At 46.7% G+C, this 15,419-nt stretch overlaps 1 protein-coding gene across 1 annotated transcript; it reads left to right on the top strand.

Annotated features, from left to right (window-relative positions):
- The first annotated feature begins 5,581 nt into the window (after positions 1 to 5,581).
- On the top strand, positions 5,582 to 14,824 carry MRPS23 (mitochondrial ribosomal protein S23). Its single transcript, XM_063146433.1, has 5 exons — positions 5,582 to 5,711; positions 7,588 to 7,764; positions 10,987 to 11,064; positions 11,173 to 11,296; positions 14,432 to 14,824. The coding sequence occupies exons 1-5, from the start codon at positions 5,668 to 5,670 to the stop codon at positions 14,570 to 14,572; spliced, it is 564 nt and encodes a 187-aa protein (XP_063002503.1). The 5' UTR covers positions 5,582 to 5,667; the 3' UTR covers positions 14,573 to 14,824.
- The last annotated feature ends 595 nt before the right edge of the window (positions 14,825 to 15,419 follow it).

Raw genomic sequence — 15,419 nt, 5'->3', positions numbered from 1 at the left:
AAGCTCAATAGACTAGTATTTATTTTGAGGTTTTCGGGCCTTCCCCCCTTTTGTCTTTAGCTCCACCCATCACTGGAATGCGGCCCCCAGAGCTTCTCCAAATGGAATGCGGCCCTCGGCTTGAAAAAGGTTCCCCACTCCTGCAATAGAAGGCAACTTCTATTTATTTATATTCTGCCTTGATGCCATTTTGGCAGATAAGGCGGTATATAGATGATGATGATGATGATGATGATATAGATATATTTTTATATGATCCCTAGTTAAGATCAGAGTCTTTCTGAGGTGAAATCTGGACATTTATCTATTTATTTACTACATTCCTATATCACCCAGCAACTCATCCTTTCTCATCATTGCTACTCCTTCCATGCTTTTTTGGACATCTCCTCCTCTTCCTCACCTCCATTGTTTGGGCCAGAGGGAGAGCCAAGTGAGCAAGCAGGTTGCAATGTCCAAGGGGGTCTTGTCAGTGGGCTCCTGCTGAAATGTGGGCCCTTGGCTGATGCCCCATCATTCCGGCCCTGCAGGCTGCCATAGGGCCTTGAACACTGTGACTTTCTTCAGAGTAAGGGTGTTCTGGATTGCACTGTAAAAGGAAGTGGAATTACTGAGGCGATGAGATGACCAACTACCAGCTCCCTGGCGTTCCCAAATGTTGGCTTAAAGAGGGAGTCAGATTTTCCTTTTCGATGGAGAATGTGGGTTTTGTGTCAGCCCATCTGGAATTATTAGAGCAGCGGAAACCCCCAAAGCCAGCCAAGTGGTATTCTTAGGCGGGTTCTCGCCGAAGACGATTCCTGGAAATATTGAAAGCATGAAAAGACTGTTTGCTCATTGCGGTAACCTTGGTGTAGGTGTTTCAGGGCATCCATCAAAGGGGACAGTGGGTGGGACACAAACCAGACTGCGAAGCGTTACATCTGGTGCCATCTGGCGGACACGTCTGGGAAGCGCCGTTAACCTTCAAAGAAATGTGCCAAAAAGAAAAGAAAAAAACACACACACCTCCAAACAAACCTGAAAACGCAGCCATAGTTGGCCTCAAGGTTTTTCAGGCTGTGTAAAAATATAGGCGATGGTTGCGTTTAGATGAACAATTTCCTCTCCAGGAGCAGGCTTAGAGAATCCCGCAAGTTTGCCTCTAAAACCAGGCTTGAAGCCTCGTCACCCTATGCCTCAGCCTATTGATCAGAGGTCTAGAAACAAAGCCCTATGAAGAGAGACTGAAAGAACTGGGCATGTTTAGCCTGGAGAAGAGAAGATGGAGGGGAGACATGAGAGCACTCTTCCAATACTTAAAAGGTTGTCACACAGAGGAGGGCCAGGATCTCTTCTCGATCCTCCCAGAGTGCAGGACACGGAATAACGGGCTCAAGTTAAAGGAAGCCAGATTCCGGCTGGACATCAGGAAAAACTTCCTAACTGTTAGAGCAGTGCGACGGTGGAATCAGTTACCTAGGGAGGTTGTGGGCTCTCCCACACTAGAGGCCTTCAAGAGGCAGCTGGACAACCATCTGTCAGGGATGCTTTAGCGTGGATTCCTGCATTGAGCAGGGGGTTGGACTCGATGGCCTTGTAGGCCCCTTCCAACTCTGCTATTCTATGATTCTATTCAGACTCAGAGGGTTGTTGTGCAAATAAATTAAGAATAAAATACATATTCTGCTCCCCCTGTTCTTTCACACACACACAAACACACACCTGCTACCTTTCTGACAGCACATAAAGTCTTATTTATTTATTTATTACATTTATATCCCTCCTTTCTTCCTCTAAGAAATCCAAGGAGGCGTATGTAATCCTCTCCATTTTATCCTCACAACAACAACCCTGTGAGGTAGGATGGTCTGAGAGGCAGTGGCTGGCCCAAAGTCACCCAGTCCATGGCTGAGTGGGGACTGGAACCCGGATCTCCAGACTCCCACCCCAACCCTCTAGCCAATACACCACACTAGCTCTCTTTCGACAGGCTTTTGTGTAGCTGATTTTTAGTCGGCTGCTGCTTTTTCACTTGTAGTTTTTAATTTGCTCATTTGGTTTTGCTTGTATTTGTTGGTCTTTATTTTGTAATTAAGTATTCTTGTTGTTAGCCTCCTACATTCAATACATAAATTGCATACATAAAACCAGTAGAAACATCACCAGTAGCATTAAACTTTAAAACGCGAAGTCATCACTGCAAGACAGGCTCCAGGTCTGAGAGGCCTTGTCAATGTGGGGCCTCTTCTACATTGGTGAAACATTGGCCGCCATTTTAAGTTTCTCACACGCCCCAGAGTGTCGCTACTGTTGACACTGGCCTGGCTTCCGTGTGTCTTCAAAAGATCTCTGAAGGAGTAGCATCTCTGTTTGCCACCTAGAAACCAACAGAGAAGGAGCAAAATGCGCCTCTTTCGGAAATAAGCCCCACACAGGCCTGGTGCCACTGTTGAAAAGGCCCTGCCCTACGAAATGTGCCTCAGGTGGTGATGGTGGTAGGAAACGGAACAGGACCTCCAAGGATGAACTTAGTGAATAGGCAGATTCATATATCTCAATTCTACTAGCAGCGTGAGCAAGCGTGTTATGGATTAAACATTCTTACGTTGTTTTTAAAAGGAAGAGAGAGTTACGACCAGTCAAGGTTGACAGTTCTGGGGGGCTAGATAAACCAAAGAGGGACCTTTGTACTGACACAGCAAAGGTAGCTTGTGATACCATTGTACGCTCCACGTTTCCGCAAACTTTGGGACATTTTGAGGGTTGCTCCTGCAGAGTGGGTTTCTTTGAGAGAAGAAAGGACTGGCGATTTAAGATGTTTCCTTTGTAATCTGTTTATTTGCAAAGAGATGAGCTGAGCATGGAGGAACCAGCCAACACTGAAGCAGATGGTGCTATCAATAAAACCAGCAGCAGCGCCCCCTCCCCTGCCCCTAAAGCAAACAGTATGTGTTGGATTACAAGCATGACTGGGGGATACTGGGATTTGTAGTCCAGGTTGGGGAAGGCTGCTCAAGGGTCTCCTCTTTGCTGCACAGCCTCAAACTCAAGCCTTCCTTTTCCTTCACTGGCTACATTCCCACTGTTGTGTTCCCATCTTCACTCAGGTGGGACAGATCCAGCAAGATCTACACCAAGCAGGGGTGTAACACTTTGAAAGCGGTTGAAAAACAGTATATGGAATGTGTCCTGGGCCCAACAGTTGTCAATACCTTTATAAAACAGTAGTGTGGATCCTGCCAGCCTTTAAGCAAACGTCTCCCAACCTCTGACGTGCATCGAGGATGCTTCAGCAAAATATTAAACAGACTGCCGAGGGTGGGGGGGAAGCCACTTCCTTCCTTGACATCAGTAACAGTGTCTTCCAGTACAGAGATAATTGCCACAAAGTGCGCCGTGAAAGCAGCATAAAAGTGCACATCTATTTATGTTTATACCGAGGCATCAAAGCTGACGGAAGCCTCGCCGAGGCTTTGAGGCCCTGACGCCATCTGGGCACTCTGCTTGGCCATATGGTCTGAGCTTAAGGACTTTAATTTGCGTTCGGTTGCGAGATATGTAGAGCGGCTCTCCACCCCACCCTCCTTCGATCGGCTTTCCTGACGGGAAGGGCGCGTTGGTAGTTGCTAGCATCACTGCTCCTTCTTGCTTTGGTGCTTTCGAAATGGTACCTAACCGAAGAATGGTATTGGCCCAAACACACCCAGTTTGGGTGTCCCTCCCTATCACCCAGAGTGTGAAATGCAAGGGGGAGTTGGAGATAACTAGAGGAAAACAAGCCAGGTGGTCTGATGTTGGAGCTACAATGCTGGGTACAGGTTTTGGAGGGCTCTTGGGCAAGAAACCCCCAATGGGCTGGGCCCCTTCCCTCAGTGAGTCTACATCTCACCACCATTGTCACTAGCTGCTCATCATGGCTCCCTGTGAAGGTTTGAGGCCTACGGAAGCAGAGTAAAAACGCCAAGCCTTAGAGGCCTGGGGTTATCCTTTTGGGAGGGGGTATCCCTGAGAGGAGTAGTTTCATTTCCCAATTAAGTTTAATTTCTTCAAGGTTCAAACAGTGTTTTGCGGGGAAAGGGTATAAAAAGAGAGGAGCGAGTCAGCCAGGGACAGCAGGAAAGGATGAGAGCATGAGGAAGCAACAGCTGGAAAAGCCTAAATGTAGCTAGGGTAAAGGACTTCCGTTTTGGCAATGTTTGTTTTCTTTTAATGCCTTTGTATCGGCTCTGTTGATTAAATACCTTTACTTGAAAGTTGGTGGTTTTAATATACTAGTAAACTGTTGTGTTAAACCTCAAGTGTCTGTTGTGCTAATTACCCCACGTGTACATCCCAAACCCCACATTACTGGGAAAGGGAAGGCAAAAGAAGGAAGCTGGGACTCTTAAGGAGGCAGAGATCCTTAAGGAGTCGCTTGGGGGATCCAGGACACAGAAGGACCTCTGACACTCCCACTTGTTTACTTGACAGGCCTGTGAGCATGTAGGATGTGGCATCTCCTGCTCCTCTTTCTCACCACCTCTGTTGTCTAGAGTGAGAGGCAGATGAACAAGATATAGCATCCTTCCTTTCTCCTTGTTTTGTTTTAAAATTTGGCTTGGCTGGGGATGTACATGGTTTGAGATGATCGTTTTAGTATTTTTACTTTACATTGCTGCTATCCTTTTCGTCATCATGATGGTGCTATGATTTAAATCAGTTTAAAAGTGCAGAATTGCACATGCCCAGAGTATTTCTCTTTTTAGCTGGGCTGGTTGTTTGCCCTAACATATTTGGAATGTGGAAGCAGATGTAAAGCATGGAATTTGCACAGGCGAGAAGAGATGTCAGTTGTATGCTTCACAACTGAATACACATGGGCATCTAAAGGGGTTAAGGCCATTAGGTGTGTAATTCTCTGAATGTTTAGACAGGATCAGTAAGAGCTGGTGCCTGAGCGTTCTTTTTCCTCCTCCCTCCACACCCTTTTTTCCTTTTGTGTCGTGTCTCTTAGATTGCAAGTTTGAGGGCTGGGGATTGTCTAACTACAGCCACCTTGGGAGGCTTTCTGACTAAAGAGGGGAGTTCAAAATACTTTAGATAAATAAAATAAAGGACAGTATGCTGCACTATGTTCTAGATTTACTTCTAAGTAAACATGCATAGGATTGTGCTGTCATAATACCTGCAAATAGGTTGCAGGACAGAGCTCAAAATGAAAACCTAAATAGTCTTATCCATGTGCTCTTTTAAAAAATTAAAATTCTTTATGGGTAAAATCCAACATAAATCTTACTTAAAGTAGACTCATTAAAATGAATAGGACAAGTGAGCAGGGGGTTGGACTCGATGGCCTTGTAGGCCCCTTCCAACTCTATTATTCTATGGTTCTAAGTTAGTCATTTATTAAGTTAGCCCCATTTATTCCAACGGGTCTACTCTAAATAGGATGTATGTTGGATTTTACCCGAAGCCTGCTGTAGGGAGGAAACGCCCTGCTTAGCCAGCACCATTCTGTCAGCGATTGCTTCTGCCTGTCTGCGTAATCTATTCTTCCCCCGCTTCGGTTTGCAACTGCATTACTCGGCCACTCATCGTTGGCGCCCCGGCGGTCTCGCGAGGTTTCGCGCTTCCGCTTCCGGGTGCTGCTGTTGCTAGGCCTTGCGCTGCGTTGCTAAGAGAGGCCTAGTTTAGGCCAAGGGCGCCATGGCGGGGAGCCGGTTGGAGAAGCTCGGCACTGTCTTCAGTCGGTATGGGCCTTCCGTTCGCAGTTTGGGGGCAGGGGATGCCGCGGGCATAGGTTCTATGGGGTGGAGTTCTTTGTGTGGGGCGAAAAATGAAATGCAGGGCTGCTGGAAGCTAGCTGAAACGGTGGGCTCTTGGTTCGACGTGAAGTGGGGTATAAGAAGCTAGGAAGAGCCTTCCCCAGCCTGGTTTCCTCCAGATGTTTTGGACTTGTTCCCATCAGCCATGGCCAGTGGCCAAGAATACTGGGAGTTGTAGTCCAAAACATCTGGAGGGCCTAAGGTTGGACTAGAGCAAAGGCTTCCCCAACCTGGTTCCCCCCCAGATGTGTTGGACTACAACTCCCAGAATCTCCCAGCCAGCATAGTCCAATACATCTGGAGGGCCTCATGCAGGGGAAGGTTGGATTACAGCAAAGGTCTGTTTCTGTCTTCCCCACCTGGTGCCCTCCCGATGTGTTGGAATACAACTCCCAGAATCCCCCAGTCATTTGGCTGAGGGATTCTGGGAGTTGTAGTCAAACGCATCTGGAGGGCCTAGCTTGGGAAAGGCTGGTGTTCTCTATCTAACCAAGTGGCCTGTTTCCTAAAACCTACAAGCAGATGCTTCTCCAGGAAGCTTACAAACAGGGAAAGAAGGCAACAACCTTCCACGTTTTTTCGCCGGTTCTACAAGATAGACTGCCTCTGAACATGGAGCTTCTGTTCCTAGCCACCATAGTTAGTAAAAAAACCTGAGCCCTGGAAGTTCAGACCAAAGGTCCAGCTATCCTGATTCCTACAGTGGCCAATCAGATGTCTCTAGGACCCCCACAACCAAGTCTTGAAGGCAGTGGCCTGCCTCTGCAGTAGCCAGTATTTAGAGGTATACTGCCTCTAAATATGGATGTTCTCACCAGGTGCTGTATGCATACAAATGACACCTGCTGAAATTCCCTTGTATAGACAACTGTTAAAGTTACAGGAGCCCTGTCCTCCTTTTCATAGGGTCACTCTAACATAAACGGCAGGAATAGGGTGACCCTTTGGAAAGGAGTACAGGGCTCCTGTATCTAACAGTTGTATTGGACAGAGAATTTCAGCAGGTGTCGTTTGTATGCATGCAGCAGCTGGTGAAATTCCCTCTTCATCACAGCAGTTAAAGCTGCAGGAGCCCTGCCTAGCGTGACCAGATACAAAAGAGGGCAGGGCTCCTGCAGCTTTAACTGCTGTGATGAAGAGGGAATTTCACCAGCTGCTGCATGCATACAAACGACACCTGCTGAAATTCTCTCTTTAAATTCCTGTCCTCCTTTCCATATGGTCACCCTATGATAAGTCAGCATTAAACTAGAGTCAGCAAGAGCAGAACAAACAGTATATATGAGAGAAATGGAGAGGCTGTGATCCAGTGAGCACAATGTGTGTATGTCTTCTTAATTTTTCTTCTTGAATGGGAATTTACTGCGCCTCTCACATGTTGTTTTTGAAAGCTGACGGGGGGAAGAAATCATTAAAAGCAAAGCATCGTGTGTGCACAACCCTTTGTTATAATTTGCCCAAAGGGACTTGCTTGGACGTAGCAAAGGTGGAGAACATAATGTAGGTTTTGTACTCCAGATAATTAGCACAAATAGATATCATTGCAAGCAAATCAATAGTAAGGCTGCTGTTTCAGAGGAGAGATTTTTTCCCCTAGCCCACAATGAGTCTGGTTTTTTTTCTTCCCACCTCTGACTACTCCATAGGCAGGGGGAAAAGAGCAACGGTTCAGGATCTCTTCTTTTGTGGTAATGGCTGTTATGAGGTCACTTTCCTACGTGTACCTTTTCGAGGATATCTTAAACTTTATTCTTGGCTAATATTGTTCTTTGCGTTTTCCCCTCTCCCCCACACCCCTCAGGACACAGGACTTGTTACGCTCTGGGGTGATGTCTGAGGCCAAGAAACCCATCTGGTATGACGTTTATGCCGCTTTCCCTCCGTTGAGGGAGCCTCTTTATCGGGAGCCTCGTCCACTATATGGCAAAGCGTCAAGCACAGTCCCCACAATCCTGTACCAGGAGGATGAGATCAGAGCGTAAGTGTTCTCTCTCGCTTTCATAATTCTACAACTTGGAGCCATACAGGGAAGTTGATGGGCAATAGGTTCAGGCTAGACAGAAGGAAGTCCTTTAGATGGCACATAATGAATTTAAAGAATCCAGTGCGGCCTCAAGATATGGTGATGCTCAGTAGCTGAGAGAGACCTAAAAGGGGGTTAGGCAAATTCATGGATAGGCCTATTGAGGGGCTACTAAATCAGTCCTCCATGTTGCAAGGTGATGTGTCAATGAATTCCAATAACTGGGTTGCAGGAGCAATGCAGGCGAGCTCTTGCCTTCAAGCTGTACTTGGGGCTACTGCGGGAAACAAAACACTAGACTGGGTAGGCCTGGATCATCAAGATTGCCTTTATAACCTTGGGTGTTTGGTACCATAACTCAAAGGTTTGGAGGTGGTTTTGGTGGCCTATATAGGTAACAGGCCAGCCTCGTAGCAGGTGGACTTATTCATGTCTTGTGTGAAATAGATCATTCTTTCCAAGCAAGAGAAAGTGGGCTACTAAGAACAGTGAAAGATGGACTCTTTTCTTCCTTTTTTAATTCTGAGCCAATCGTGGCTTCCTCGGCTGCCCGGTTGTACGAGGAAATGGCGTCTTGAGGAGAATTGCTTGTACAGGAAGCTTCTCTTTTGGCTCAGAAACATTTGCCGCTTTCAGCCACTTTTGGATAAGTTTGAGTTGTTGGGCAAATGCCTGCCACAAACAGAAATGTCCACAGGAATTCCAAGTAATCCCTGGAATATAAATATATGATGTGATTGCTCACCATCTGTATATGAGCCAGGGCTCAGGAAATCGAAGCACATTTGTTTAAAACTCTACTGCAAGTGTTTGGAGGAGGAAGGGAGCAGTAGGTTTTGCTGCCCAGACACGTTAATAGCACAAACTTGTAAACACATCTGCCGTAGATTTCATCTAGACCTGTGTCACCGAAGGCCAGCCAGCTAAAGAATTGTCCTACAGAGACAAAAAAAGAAGAAGTCAATAACCAAGTATGCTCCTCCTGGATGACATTTGGAAGAGCGGGTGATGTTCGCATGATTCATCCTACATCACTGAGAAGGTTGCTGCGTTCTTTCTCATTCCAGTGCAACCAAGGGAAAAATTATATTGGCCCCGTTTTCAAATGTACTGGTTTTATTTAATTCCTCTCAATTAGCTGTATCTTCCTTTCGTCCAAACATTTGTATTGGTCCGTGACCGTAGTAAATGATTCATTCGTACAAGAACCAAGTATGGCATTCATGAATCTGCGAGAAATTGTCCAAGAAAGGCAGTTGCATAATTTGCAGGGTTACCTACCAAGGATCCCGGAACGGGGCTCATTTTTGCACGTTGATGCTCAGGAACATGTGCTGAGTTGAAGTTGATTCAGCGTTGATCATGATTGAGACCACTGGCTGGTCAAGAGTGGGTGGGTTACCCCTTTTCTCTCTGCTCTCTTCCTCCCCACATAGCGGACTGCCAGGGAAGAGACGGATCGCTCTTGCCAGTGGTCTAAACCAATTGGTACGCTTTGGAAATTAGGCGGAGGTCCGCATGAGGCTGCAGCTAGAGCTGCAGGCTACCCACCCCAACTCCTGTTGAAAGCAGGTAGGGTGCAGCGGTTACAGTTGTGGACTAAGACCAGGGTGGTGTGGATGCAGCTCCACACTCAGGAACGTCACTGGGTGACCTTGGGCCGTCAGTATTTTCCCTGCCTCACATAGTTTTGGGGAGGATAAAATAGGGGAGAGGGGAAAAGCTCCTTTGAGGAAGGACATGACAAATATGTCATAATGTCCAGGTTTAAGGTTCTTGTACTTGTGTACAAAGCCCTAAACAACTTGGGACCAGGATACCTGAGAGGGCGCCTTCCCCCCTACCAACCTGCCTGGTCACTGAGGTCATCCGAGGGTCTGCTCCTGGTGGTCCCACATAGTTCCATCCTCTGATTGGAGTCCACCACGGGAAGAGCCTTCGGCGTGGTGGCTCCCCTCCTGTGGAATTCCCTGCCTCTGGAGGTCAGGCAGGCACCAACTTTGTACTCCTTTTGGCGCCTCCTGAAAACATCATTATTCCAGGAAGCCTTTCCTTAATATCCAGCCATGAGTCACTGTATTTGCTTCTTTCAAAATCTGTTTTAAGTGTTTTATTCTGTTTTTATTTTCATTTTATCTTGTACACCACTCCGGAATTTTCAGTGGGGAGCGGTATATAAATATTGTAAATAATAATAATAATAATAATAATAATAATAACGACTCTTCAAGATTTCAGGCTGTAGTGGCTGTTCTCAGCCTCATTGTCTGAATTTTTTAAAATTGTGCATGTCCTCCTAAACTACCTACCGGCTTCTTGGAAGTTGACACATGGTCAACGCAAATGGGTTCCCAGAGCCCTTACGACAGCTAAAAGACTTATACTACCGTATTTCTTCGATTGTAAGACGCCATCGATTGTAAGACGCACACTAATTTCAGTACCACCAACAGAAAAAAAAAACCCCTAAGACACACCCGCGATTCTAAGATGCACCCCATTTTTAGAGAAGTTTATATGGGGAAAAAAGTGCGTCTTAGAATCAAAGAAATAGGGTATCATGTTGGAAGAACAAATGCTCACCTCCCATAATGCAGTGGATTGAGGGCTTAACGTTATCAACATTTGAACGGGTGTTATATAGGCACAACTTGCGAGTGGATAAATACATGGTCGCATAGTCTGCTTTTCTTGAAACCTATGCATAACTCTCCTCCCACCCACACACACTTTTTAAAAAAGAATGGTATACCTGATGGAAAATGATTATATTCCTATATATGCTTCGTTTTCGTTTTTCACAATTTTCTTTTTGGTTAATATTCACAATAAAAAAGGGGATTTTTTTTTTTTTGCAAAGCTGGGGTGGGGTTCGAACTTTGAACCTCTTGAATAAGGGGCGTGTGCTCTACCACTGAGCTGTTGGCCCTTTCTGAAGTCCCGGGGGTGGGGGGAGGGCTTTGTCTTGGTTGGTCCTGGAGACAGCAGCAGGAAATGAGGAATTGGCCACCTCTAAGGTATAACAGGGTTTTTATCTGTCTAGGCCAAGATTTTGCCTTTATTTTGGAGTTCAGGTTCTGAGGAAGGAAAGTGCCTTTACTGTTTTGTTAGTGTCTCCAAAAACCTTTTTGACATATGGATCATTCCCAAGCTGAAACTTCTTATCTTGCTCATTAGGAAATTTTATGAAGCTTATGGAAATGGCCCAAGAGCCTTTGAGCTGTCCAGATTAAACTTTAAATCCACCTGCCAAAGGTAAGTGAACAAACTCTGACTTGAGGATTCCCTCCGCCATCCCTTGGGTTCATGGAATGGGCGTCATGGTTTCCCTTGTTGGCGGTTCACGGGTATCTTGAATTCCAGGTTTGTTGAGAAATACCACGAGCTGCAGAAGCAGGGAGAAATGGATGATGACAGACTGTTTGAGGAAACGGGGAAAGCTCTCCTGGCCGAGGGACTTATCCTGCGAAGGAAAGCAATGGGGGACGTAAGTATTATGAAAAGTTTCTCCCTCGTCCTGGTACTCTGCAGATGTGTAGGACTGCAGCTGGCTGGGCATGATGGGAGTTGCAGTTCAACACATCTGGAGGGCTCCAGGTTGGAGAAGGCAGCTCTACCATTGGGCGAGAAGACATTGGACGGGGTTAATCAACACAATCCAAACACAAGGCGTCCTAAAGCAAACGCCAGAGGGCAGTTAAACCAAAGATACAATAAACAGCAGAGGAGAAGAAAGTGTGTAAGCAGACTCAAAACGTTCAACAGCATAGAAAAGGGAGGTCTCTAGAAAGATGACAAAGAGCTATGTGAGCCTCCCATAGGACAGCATTATGGTGTCCTGGGGCTACAGTAGAAAGGCCCTGTATCCATGAAGCACACTCCGGCGGGCCATCAGCCAGGAGGTGTAGAGCCAATGGGAGGCCGCACCTTCTGCTTCCCAGGATTAACGTCGAGCCGAGTGGGAGGCCAGGCTGGCCCATTCAGTGGCCAGAGAAGAAGCATGTGCAGGGAGTTCACTTGCCCCTCTCTCTGCCCAAAAGGACATTTGACCCGAACTGCCTGTCGCCCTGGGACTGTGGAGGTAAGGGGGATGAATGCTTTGGCCCCATCCATCGGTAAAAGGAAAAAAGCTACTGGGGCTGGATCCAGCCAGGACCCACACTAAAGCGATTCGGTATGAATCATGTTGATAGAACACGGATGCAGATAATAAAAGCGAAGAAAAGCTTACACACGCCTCTGAATTGGTAGATCACAATCCCCTCTGTTGATGTTGCATCAGTTCCCTGGATGCAATGGGCATCATCCCGGGGGCTGTTTCCCTCCCTCCGACGAGAACAGGTAGCAGGCCAGTCTGCCCAGGACCCTGACACTGAGTTAAAGATGGTCAGAAGACATGCACACGCGTCCCTCCCTTCACCATGGAGGAGAAAGCGGGGGCTTAATTTCTTGGGAGGAACGAAAGTTTCTCGCAGCAGGCAAAGGAGCATTCTTACCGTAAGGAAAGTACAAACTGCAACTGCGCGCTATCTAACTTTTGCTAGCAGCAAAAAACACTGACCGCTCTATCGGAGTACAGCTGTTATTATTATTATTATATTTATTTGTATCCCACCTTTTGCCCAATACTGGGCCTCAAGGCGGCCTTACAAAGTTTAAAACATACATTGTAAAACCTAGGAAAAGAAATGTACAAAACAAACAAAATTAAAATACACAACAAAATTATAAGTCATTAACATAGATGGAGGACCAGATTATTCTCCAAAGGCCTGCCGGAACAAAGAAGTTCTTGCCTGCTTCCGAAAGCCCATCAAGGAGGGAGCCAGTCTAGCTTCCCCAGGAAGAAAGTTCCAAAGCACTGGAGCGGCCACCGAGAAGGCCCTCTCCCGTGTTCCCACCAAGCGCGCCTGTGAAGAAGGTGGGACTGAAAGAAGGGCTTCTCTAGAAGATCTCAAAGCACGGGCAGGCTCATAAGGGAGAATACGGCCTTTCAAAAGACTGTATGAAAATTATGAAAGCTATGAAAACCAACTCTAACTTCCTTATAGTTGCCAACTGCTCTACCAAATAAGTGTACCTGTGCTGCGAATGACTCTGCAAGTTCATACCTGACTCCTTGCCATTCTTCTGAAACCAAATCCAATCCAGCCACCAATTGCTGTTCAAGGGTAGATTGGCCTGTTCCAAAGTGCCTTCAGATGTCCACTCATAGTGCACCATCTTGTTCTGGGCTTTAAAACGCCGACCCCTCCTCTTCCTTTCTCTTCAACTCCCCTTCCCTTGTGTGTCTTGCATTTCAGTTTGTAAGATTGAAATAAGGACCTCTCTCTCTCTCTCTTTTTAATGAGCTACTTTGGGAGACAATAATTGTCTGAAAAGAGGGGTAAAATGCAGTAAATAAATATATGGAGACAGGTTTAACTTCCACATAAGATGGTATTCTCAGCAGAGCTTCATTAGCGTGTGTTTGAGTTAATACCGGAGTTGGTATTGCCTAAAAGTGACGAGATCAGATTAATTATCTTCCCGTGTAAGCCGATCAATAATGAGGCTTTAGGTTGAAGAATAAACTTTCTCCATAATCCTTGAAATAGCCCTGATGTGAGTAGAAAGTAATGACAAAGTAACATTGACTCTTTAATAGTGCCATGCTCCAATCCTGCGCATGCTTTCTTGGGAGCAAGTGCCATTGAAACCAGTCAGACTTGCTTCCGAGTAAACACGCAGGATAGGATCAGTCTGCTTGTTACGTATTCTGTGAAATGGATTCGGTCGCGTTTACATTGTCTTTGTTTTTAAAGCATTGGTGAGACTATAGTGTGTTAATTTTCTTTAGCTTCTCTTCTCATCCTTTAATCCTTTGGATTTCACCTGTATGTGTGGCATTGAATTTAGCATAAAAATGTACAAGGAGGGAGGGAATCAATTCTCCACTACTCTGTGCTTGGCCTAACCCAGCTTATGACAATTAATGTGGCTGCGATGTGCGTTCTTTTTGGCTTGGCTCCAACTCAGCAGTATGTAAATGTTACCAATACATAGAATCATAGAATAGTAGAGTTGGAAGGGGCCTTTAAGGCCATTGAGTCCAACCCCCTGCTCAATGCTGATGTCTCAGTATTTGGCTTTAGGTTGGCCTGTGGGCCAAGGGCCCTTCATCCAACCAGCGGTTGGGTGAAGAGCTGCTTCAAAGTAAATGGCAGGAGTGTGTCTCCCTCTGCCCCCTATCTGGGTCAGCGTCCAGGGCAGTTAGAGGGCTGTAGGCCGCCTCTGTTTCCTGCTGTGGTCCTGAAAAGGATCGAGGGTGGGTGGCTCACACCTGCTCTTGCATTGGAAGAAATGCATCCCCCTTGGCACAAAGAGCGGAACCGGAGCTCCCGATCCGGATCAGGACTGCCGCGGGGGTGAAACCCCCTCCACCGGGATGGTAATTCAGATTGCGTGAACAGCGTCTTGTCAGGAATCGGCTCCAGCTGGGCTGCCCGTGGGGCACGCGAGGGAGTGGGAGGTTTGCTCTAGCAACCTTGTACGGGATGAGAACTGCTGACGTGGAGCTGGCAAAGCCCCCCCTTGGTTGTACTCTTGTGGGCCGTGCCCCTCACCTGTTTCTGTCCTACAGGTAACCCAGGAGGCTCACCTGGAAGCCAAGCCTGCATTGCAAACGAGGCTCCAAAGCATGTTGCAGGAGATGCTTGACCCCGTGCCAGAACAGAAGCCCGAGTCCACAGAAGAGCCAGCGGGAGGCCCCTCGACGCCCTGAAGGACTCTGCGTTTCTCAGCCTTAGTTTTAAAGCGCTGCGACGTGCCGCTGAAGGAGAGACCGTGCAAAACAAATGGTCACCAAAGCTCCGCCCACCTCATATTTCCCATGGTTATGAATAATGGCGTGCTGTAGGAAGGCCATGAGGACTGTCTACTTGGGACATGCTTTGGGAGGCAATCCGACATACTACAGTTGGTGTTTAAAATGATGAATTCAATCATTAAAAACTTCCTTGAGATCTTTCAGTGATGGAGGAAATCGAATAGTCTAATCACTGAGGCTGCAATCCTGTACACACTTACTCGGGAGTTAGTCCTACTGAACTGAATGGGGCTTCCTTCTGAGTAGTTACATACAGAATAGGGGCCATGAGCAGACTATAGCAAGGACTCAGTCTGAAGTTTGGTTCACGTCCAGCTCTTTTGATGTTCTTCCTCCCTTGCAGACGTCTAATATGGGTGGAGCTGATGGTTCTGTAGGGGCTGAGTGACACAAGATAGACCGAGTCCAATTCCTCACGCAGCCATAAAGCTCGGTGGGAGATCTCTCAAGCTAGCCTCTTGTGAAGATGTGGCTCTTACAATAACTTGAAAATCCAGCTGCATCGCCAGTACAGCAACTACAATTGGGTACTGAGTTCACCTTTGTCATTCCTAGTACTCCTGCTTGCTAGCTATATTAGCTTAGGCTTCTTGGAGTTGAGGTCTAAAACCAGGAAGAGCACAATGTAGGCGACAGGAGAACCTCTCTGGGAAGCTCATTCAGTAACCAGGGTGCCATGAGAGAAAAGGCCATCTTAGTAGCAAATGCATGAACAACTCCTTAAGAACATATGAAGAGCCCT

The sequence above is a fragment of the Elgaria multicarinata genome, chromosome 22, assembly GCF_023053635.1.
Source record: "Elgaria multicarinata webbii isolate HBS135686 ecotype San Diego chromosome 22, rElgMul1.1.pri, whole genome shotgun sequence".
NCBI lineage: Eukaryota > Metazoa > Chordata > Lepidosauria > Squamata > Anguidae > Elgaria > Elgaria multicarinata.
Note: the sequence above shows the minus strand (reverse complement) of the source record. Positions and strands in the feature narration are given on the sequence as shown.